The following is a 9,455-nucleotide window of genomic DNA, read 5'->3' on the forward strand; positions in this document are numbered from 1 at the left end:
TTTCGTTTTTTTTTTCGCCACTTTTTTTCGGTGTTTGTCATTTTTTTTAGTCACTTTTTTTGAATTTATAACACTTTTTGTAACCTTTTTTATTTTTTTATTTTTAATTTCCATCAATTATTTGAGTATTTGTTACTTTTCTAAACATAAAGTTACAGTTGTAAATAAGGAAATTGCAACAACAAAATAATTAAAATTTCACTTGTAAAACTTAAAATATCAACGCATCCAAACCTGTTCTTAAAAAATTTGAAATAGTTTGCTGGCCAAAGTGGTTAGAATTCCAACCGTACTGGTTGGTCTTGAACAGTTGAACGCTAATAAAAAAAAATTACCGTATTTTTTACTTCAAAATAACTCTTATCATGATTTTTCTAAATGGCTCCCATTTTGTGGGTATTTATGTAATTACTCCTAGCTCTTCAATTAGTTGTTTTGTACCTGTGGCTCGTCCAGTCATTGAAGGCACAAAATAAAATATAAACATAATTATCCCGTCGAGAAGCCAAAAGTTAGGATGAATGCAAGCAGTAGTGAGCTGAAAAACGTTTTAAGCAATAAGCAGGAAATCTGAAATCGTTTTTTCATTTGCCGTCTTGCCTATGACAGTACGGAAGCAAGTACAATAATGCAACCCCGTCCAGTAACCAATCTCCCTCTCCCTCTCCCTCTAGAGAACCAAAGCAAGACATACAAGGTATCTGTCAATTCTGGGAAGGATACAAACATCATAGTACAGAAGAGCAGATGAGAGACGATTCACATTGAGAAAGGAACTCAACATGACATTCATTATTATCAGACTTTCATAACCCCGCTATTAAAAACTATATTTTCCAGTTAACCTCGATTTACAGATGAGCTAGTCACGTTTCGTGAACTCATGCTTGCAGTTCTTAAAAGCCTCCGGAATTCCGATAAGCTTATCTTCCCGTCTTTGTCAATGTCTGCTTCTTCTAGAAGAGGGTCTGTTGAACCCCGTAGGCAGGTATGCTGCACAACCATAACACAGTATAAGCAGAAGCCACTTTTACATACTGACCTTTAAAATAGTTTTCCTTCGCACATTTCGCGTAGAAAACTTTCACATCTTACACAGGCAAATGAGCCAACCAATGGAAATCAATCTTGATCAACAATCTCAAGTTTTGTTACTTGATCTAGTAAACTATCCAAGTTTTTATTTTTTATTTCTGGTTTTCCGTAAATAAGAAATATGGACTAATGATTCACTAAAAGAGGAATTAGACACGCTACATACCATTTTAAGCTCCTCTGAGGTTATAAAGCCATCTCCATCAACATCAAATTTTTCAAAAGCAGCCCGTGACATTTGCTGCCACTTTTCCGAGTTATGTTCCTCCAACTGATGAACATGCAAGGTAGCTGCAACGAACTCTGAGAAATCTACAAGCCCATCGGTATTGCTATCAATCTGATCAGCCAAGTAAAGTACAGAGTTCAGTCATTACTAGTTAAAATTCTGAAAACAACAATGAAGATGACGATGCATTGTTCAAGTGAGACAAAACATACCGCCTGAAGAATTTCAAGAACACGAGAGTCTTTCATTTTCCAAGGAAGATCTTTCGCAAGTGCCTGCGTTTAAACACAATGTGATCGCATGAAAATGCCAAATTAGCACATAGACGCCTGCCCATTTTAATTTGCCAGAAATTTAGCATAACTCTTGTGCAGGCCTACCAGCATCTCTACCAAACTAGGAAAATAAATGAACAAAACACTATTTAGATACATAATCATACAACAAAAACAACCTGTCTCATTTCCTCGAGACTAATGGAGCCATTTTTGTCCACATCAATTGCATCAAACTGATCTCGGAGATCAGACAGCTCCTCCTCATCAAGTGTGCTAGCCAATACCTGAAATAGAAAATTGATCTTAAATTACTTGTGTTCATAGTATGAAATCATTAAAGCCATAACAAGTTTCAGCCAAACAAAGGAAAATATATCTGAGTTACCCGAAGGGCAAACTGTTTCAATCGATTGTATTTCACAAACTGCCGCATGTTGTTTAGAACAGATATGTCTAATGGAATCTCGGAAGCTTCACCTCCTTCTCGAACCCATGGATGTGCTGGAAAATTAGAAAGATCCGTAAATTAAAATAGATTTAGGCAAAAAGATTAGTACACAAATATTAGAAATCCATCAAACAGCACTTAGAGGAAGAAAGGGATATTCAAAATATCTTTCATGTCAATCGCTGGTGAGAACTTGACTGATTGTTGTCTAGACACTTCAAAAACTTGAACGATAGCAGAAATGAGAATGTTAAGATGGATAAATGGTCATATTAGAATTAAAAAGATAATAGAAATGAGATTATCAGCCAAAGAATGAAGTGACACTGATTAAAGATAAACTTAAGGACAACCCACGTGGTTGTGGCACGTCTAGCATAGACCTAATGAGCCCAATTAAAAGAAATGATCCGATCCAATAGAGCAGGTTAGAAGAGGGGAAGTGGATTAGAATAACCATGGCCTGATGTGGTTGAGAATGGTAATTACACCATGTCTTCTGGTAAATGTAATCTAGTAGAGTATTGATGGGTTGAATAGGTAAGGAATCGTATAGCTGATCCACTGGAATAAGGATCAGTTTATTGTTGTTCATTAGCAAGCTTTCCATGCAATCAATCGTAAAATGTTTTCACCAAATGTATGTGATCCCACTATCCTGAAACCAAATCTCAGATGGATAGCATTCCTGGCATCGAAATGTATTCTATCATCTTGGAAAAGTATATGTAAGGAAGCTAATGAGGTCATACCAATTAATTGATATCCAAAACTACATCAAGTTTGCATTAGTTTTTAAAACTTGCACGTTGGACAGAATTAAAGTTTGTTCGTGAGGTCATCCCATAATATCAACCTGTTCAGGTCAGAATTTGATTCAATTATCTCGACCCAGGGCATAAAGCTAATCCTATCAATCTCGTGATCATCCTTTTTAAAACCCTGGAAAATGAAGGAAGAAGGGTATCCATTTGTTTTCTCAACGTAAAAACCTAAACACTGGGTTTGGTCTCTACAAATAAACGTAGAGGAAAGGCTTACACGTATGGAGAGTCTAAATAAAATCACCCTTGCCTTTGTAAATTCACACAATTATTGCATGAATCATTCTGAAACCACTTGATACGAATAACCCCATTTTTCGTAAATTATAAGCGTGTGTTGCCTTTAAGAAGAACAAATACATACACAATGACTGGGCTGCAGTAAGCCTGGCACGAGGATCTTTCACCAATAACTTCTTCACGAAATCTTTAGCTGCATTGCTTATGCTTGGCCATGGTTTTCGCCGAAAGTCAGGCTTGTTTCTTAGAACCTTTTAAATAACATAAATACTGTTATAATCAAAGAATAACCAAACATGTGAAATTTAAAGATGCTCAAGTCCACAAATGCAAATGATATACAAATAATGCGGCGGGACATGTCAAAATACTTGAAAGCTTGTGAGAGAGTAACAAAACTTCTTTCAAGATGAAGATAAAACTCAATGCCAAGAATTTTTTTACTGATTCCTTTTTATCTGAGGTCAAGGATCCAAAAGCAAGCCGTTAATGGAAATTTGAGGACAAAATCAAATGAAATCTGAGAGTTGCAAAGAAAAGTTAATCGCACACATCATGAAACAAATTGTGAAGTGCAAAGAAAGTTTAAGGATTATCCATTATTTCAAGCTCGTGCACCAAGAATGAAATGCAGTACTTACCTCTTTAAATATGCCATCCTCAGTTTTGTCCCAGAAAGGGCGCCGGCCACAGAGCAAAATGTAAGTGATTACACCAATACTCCACACGTCAGATTCAGGGCCTGACTTACGCTTCAACACCTCTGGAGCGACATAGTATGCACTCCCAACAATATCTTGGAATTTCCTTCCTGCATTCAGAATAAATGTTGAGAGTTCATAATGAATGGGAAACAAATTAAAACCTTCGATAAAATAATATAAATAACAATTGGCAGGTGCATGAAGATCTTGAAATGTTTGGAAGGTAGTATACAGCTTAGTCTAGTCATTCAGATGACTAGTGGTGTGCATAAAAATGACGATGTATATACGTACATGTGCATTTACCTAAAAAAATATGCAATTGGATTGGACTAAAAAAATTTGAAGTAATACAGTCGAGCATAAAAATTCCAAAATTTCAGAAATAAGTATATGTTTAACCAACAAATAACAAAACTAAACATCTGATTACCTGGTCTAATGAAGTCTGAAAGACCAAAATCTGTAGCCTTCAATGACGAATCATCTTTTGGTGACTTGAATAGAAAATTCTGGAGGGGAAAAATTTAAGTGAGAACATCAAGCACCATATTTCCTTTCAAACATAATGATAATCTCTGACTCTAAGCATACCTCGGGCTTCATGTCACGGTGTACTAAACCATGCAAATGACACTCAGCTGCAACTTTTAGCATTTGCCTTACAATGATTGCCGCATCTTTCTCTGTGTAACGGCTGTCCTTTCTGATTAAAGGAAATCATAGGTAAGTCCTGGAATAATGCTTCTCAATTCGAAAGAACAGCCTACATATCATATTAAATGGTAAAATGGGGTATGCTTACTTTGACAAAATGCGGTCCAGCAATTCACCACCCTCGCATAACCTAAGTAGACCAAATTTGAAAACAAACCATTCATACCATGTTCAACTCATACAACTCATTGCAGGAGGAATAAAAAAAGGACATTGAACTACAAAATGGACTTTCTGAGAACTTACTCCATTACTATGTACACGTAAGAATCATCCTCAAATGAATTATGGAACTGAACAACATTCTCATGACCAGCTAAAGCTTTCAATATCTTGACTTCTCGCTTGACATCCTCTACAGCAATGGGAAGAACCATCTGCCAGATATGCAGGATTACAAACATAAGTCAGAAATTTCTACTTCAATGGGACTTAAGTCATCATGCAGTTTTCAAGAAAATGTGCAGCTTTAAAAAGAGGATACAACACATCCATCTTGGAACTGCATTGCTTGATATATCCTACTATTGAGACTCCTTTCTGAAAACCTAGTTAACTAAGGGCTATGCACATATTTTTGATAATTGCTGCATTTCTTTTACAGTTGGAAAGTTTTATTTATTAGCTAGAATATCTGGGGACTAAAACTCTCTTCCCTTTAATTAACCTTTCAAAGGCAAGCCTACCATTTTCACAAAGACAGTTTCCTATCCCCACACAAATATTGCACCACAGAATAGCAGAATTCTGGAATAGCGCAAGGAATCAAGACATTTTTTTATAATTTTAAAAAAGATTGCTATAAAGATCCAAAAACCAAAGCAAAACCTCACATTTGAGAGAGATCAAGTTCTACTGAAGGAGCAGCCACTTATCTTAGTTATAAGAAACAATATAAAGCAAATTTGGACATGCAATAAATAAACCAATAGAATCGCCTAATAAACCTAACTTGAATAATGGATAAACTAGAAATATCAAAAAAAGCATACATTCCCAATAAATAATTGGTGAACATTCCATTATAACCATATATGGTGTCATTATAAGGAGCTTCTTTTCGGTAGCCTAAGATGCAAAAAGATCAAAACTTTACCATGGAATCATACATCTCAATAAATATCTATCATGGAAAAAGGCTTAAACATTTAAGCACAGCGTAAACCATACAACCCAGAGAATTGACCAATTAAGAAAAAACAAATCCCATACGAACTGCCACTAATAAAACCAATTTCGCAGAAGTCTAAATGATGCCGACTGATTAAAAGAGCGACAAAATGCAGCCTATTGAATCCAATTTTCCTATGAATCTATTAAAAAGAGAGAGAGAGAGAGAGAGATTATGAAAAAATGGTTGAAAAAGAATACCTTTTTCTTCTCGATTTTCTTCACAGCAACACGATCTCCATTTGACTTATCAATTGCAACATATGTATAACCAAATTGGCCATGACCCAATAATTTCCCAATAGTATACCGACTATCAAAATCTTTATCATACCCAAAATCTGTTCTTTTCCCACAAGGGATGATTCCACCTGGCCTTTTTGAACTATTCTTAGCAATATGTGGAATATTCCACTTTTGTTGATTCCTATTACCTTCTTTTGTTTTATAATGAGAAACCCCTTGTTTTCTTGACGCAACGCTGGTGGTGGTGGTGGTGGAGGCTTGCTTACTGGCAGTGCAGTCATTTCCGGGACGGTGGTGCTGGTGGTTGTTCGCGGTAGTTGAAGGGGTGTTGCTATTGGAACCACTAACTTTGGTGGAGGAAAAACAGATGCCCATTTCCAGATATCAAAAGGATCCAAACCCTTGTCAAAGATTCAGATTTCTTTCAAGAAAGATCACTGTTAATGGTCATGTGAAACAAAGAACACGGATAAATAGAAAAAGAGAGGTTATTATCATAAGAGAGGAAAGTGTGAAATCATTACACAGTATGAAGAAGGTAGAAGGAAGGAGGGAAGAAGGAACGCTGCTGGAGGCGATGGTCAAAGAGACTTTTGGAAGAAGAGAGAGGAGAGAGATGAAAAGCCTACGGGGTAGCAAACCCCACCCCCCAGGTACCCCAAAAATAAATAAATAAATAATATGTGTGTGTGTGTGTGTGTGTGTTTTGCAATTATTTTCATTTGAGGAGTGGGGCGGCGTGGGTGGGGCCGGGGTGCGGGAGGTAATTTTGAGGTTGTTTTCTAATTCTATAACTTCTGGGGTAATTTTCGATAACTATTTATGTAAGAGACACCTCGGATTTTAAAATTTTCAAAAATCTCCCCCATTAGTATGAACTTACCATTTTACTTTTACCCTTTCTCTTTTATGTTAAATATAAAATTATATTTATTTTCCTATTTAAGGCTTGTTCGATAGTAATTATGAGAATTGATTTTTTGACCATTAAAGAGAAAAGTTGGTTTCATCTGTAAGAAAAAAAGTAAAAAATGACGGCTGACTTAAAAAAGTAACGGCTAATTTTTTGGTTAAAAAATCAAAACCAAACATGTACTTATCTTGGTAGAAAATAAAATTCTAATTTTAATCTAAATTAAAGTCAAAAATTAATTTTAATCTTATATTTTTCATGGAATTCACAATTTTTCAACTGTACATTTCATCAACTTTTATTAAACTTTACTTAAAATCTGATTTTGATTCCCACCAAATAGATGTTCAATATATTAATCCAAATTAACCATTATGTTTTTCTTATAAACGAATAAAATTGATACATTCTTTACTGTCTTTTTGTATTATAATAAGAAAGTTTTAAATTTAATATAGTCTAGGATAATAAAATGGACCGTCACTGGAACGTCTTGCATTTGCTCCATCCTAAAACCAGTTCTAGTTATTGGCCCCGTTTGGTAGGGATTTTGAGAATTGATTTTTTGACCGTTAGAAGAAAAGTGGGGTCCACATGTGAGAGAAGAAGTCAAAAATTACGACTTGAATAGTAAAATAACGGTCAAAAAATTAATTTTTTGACCGTTAGAAGAAAAGTGGGGTCCACATGTGAGAGAAGAAGTCAAAAATTACGACTTGAATAGTAAAATAACGGTCAAAAAATTAATTTTTTTGGGCAAAAAATCCCTACCAAACAGGGCCATTATTTCTTATTTTACTTTATTTTATTATATTTTTAAATTTACAATCATATTAAAAATATATAATAGTTAAAAATAAAAATAATTAAGTAAAAAAGGATATATGAAAGATAATGGGAGCAGGACGATCAACCTTGTCCCTAGGGATTTTTATGAGGCAGGGCAAACAGGAGATTAAATTATTTACATTTACGTTTTTAATTATTTATTTGTTTCAATATTATTTTCTTAAATACAAAATTTATTGAAAAAACATAATATAAAAATAAAATAAAAAACTCCCTAAACAAATATTTTAAACCAATCGTGTCATATCCCACCTTGGAGACTGGAGAACCATCTTAAAAATATAATATAAAAATATAGGGTTTTAATGTTTGTACACAAGCTCGGTGTACAGCCCCTCACCAAAAAAGGGGGCCAGCATCTAATAAAAAAACCGAGGGCCCCCCTCTTGTGAGGGGGGCTGTACATCGAACTTTCAAGCTTGGTGTACGTGAAACAAAATCCAAAAATATATATTAAGAAATAGAGATTAAAAAATATAATTTCATTTCAAACATTATTATATAACAATAAAGCCAAAAGTACAGAAAAATTTAACAAAACTTGTACCGATGTTGACGTGATAAAATGTAAGTGGATTGTTTTTTTCCTTTTTCTTCATCTTTCAATGATATTGCGATATGCGTTGTTTGTAAAAATTTTCTTTCAAAAAATTCTTTACTTGTAGCATGATTCATTATATAAACTTAATGCTAATACAAGTGTTAACAAGATCTTAAGGAATGAGGATAAAATTGGAGCAAACTAGGATAGTAAAATCCTATTCAATAATAGATACAAATTAGATTATTAATAACCAAGGTCCAAGGGTAACATGGGAAAAAAATATAGTTTATTAACAAGGAATCCGTTATTCAAAATAAATTTCATGAGAGGTTGTGAAATTTTTAAAACCAAAGAGGGTATCTCTGAAATTGTCGTAAGTTTCATGAAAGTTTCTTAAATTTAATCTGAATTATGAGTAATCTATATTTTTTATGAGATCAGATGCACCCGCTTTTCGCCCGACATTCAGTGCACCACCATCTGATCATTACTTATCAGCAAAGCAGGCTCCTACACGCAGGTGAGACCCCTCTCCAACGAGCGAGCCAGACATCGCAGACTACTATGATCCAGAAATGTTTCAAACCAGACGCATGACTCGATCAATGTCTATGTACTACCACCCAAAGATTTACCCTCGGGAATACCCTTGAGTCCCTTTCATTAGTTTTTGTTCGTGTCTTGTTTACTGTGATTGCATTTTATCTTCAAATATTTGTTACAATTTACATTTGCTGGAGGTCAGGTCCATGCCCCCCTCCTCTATTTGTTTTCCCGCTTTTCATTATATAAAATAAACCACACTAGTGGTATTTGCTTTAAAAAAAAAAAAAAAAAAAAAGAAACTCGATTTTGGGAAAACTGGCAATTTGTTACAATTTACATTTGCTGGAGGTCAGGTCCATGCCCCCCTCCTCTATTTGTTTTCCCGCTTTTCATTATATAAAATAAACCCCACTAGTGGTATTTTCTTTAAAAAAAAAAAAAAAAAAAAGTAACTCGAGTTTTGGGAAACTGGCATCCCATGCTAGTATTTTGTTGGTGTATTCTTCCAAACAACAATTTGTTCTATTTTTCATGTTTTTTTTTCAATTAAACTGAATATTATATGAATATAAGAACATTAATTTATAATCCAATCCCAATTAATTAGCTCACTAAATATTTCACAAGACACGCTTGACATATATTTTTATAT

General features: G+C 34.4%; 1 protein-coding gene across 1 annotated transcript; it reads right to left on the minus strand.

The window, feature by feature from the left end:
* Positions 1 to 534: 534 nt before the first annotated feature.
* Positions 535 to 6,600, minus strand: LOC111365383 (calcium-dependent protein kinase 18-like). Its single transcript, XM_022985881.1, has 12 exons — positions 5,907 to 6,600; positions 4,782 to 4,912; positions 4,624 to 4,665; positions 4,413 to 4,524; positions 4,252 to 4,330; positions 3,756 to 3,925; positions 3,239 to 3,365; positions 1,988 to 2,103; positions 1,779 to 1,886; positions 1,537 to 1,599; positions 1,262 to 1,435; positions 535 to 993 (listed from the first exon to the last, which is right to left on the minus strand). Exons 1-12 carry the CDS (start codon positions 6,324 to 6,326, stop codon positions 841 to 843), a joined length of 1,695 nt encoding a protein of 564 aa, XP_022841649.1. The 5' UTR covers positions 6,327 to 6,600; the 3' UTR covers positions 535 to 840.
* Positions 6,601 to 9,455: the final 2,855 nt, after the last annotated feature.

The sequence above is a fragment of the Olea europaea genome, chromosome 17 (genome assembly GCF_002742605.1).
Source record: "Olea europaea var. sylvestris chromosome 17, O_europaea_v1, whole genome shotgun sequence".
NCBI classification, from domain to species: Eukaryota; Viridiplantae; Streptophyta; class Magnoliopsida; order Lamiales; family Oleaceae; genus Olea; species Olea europaea.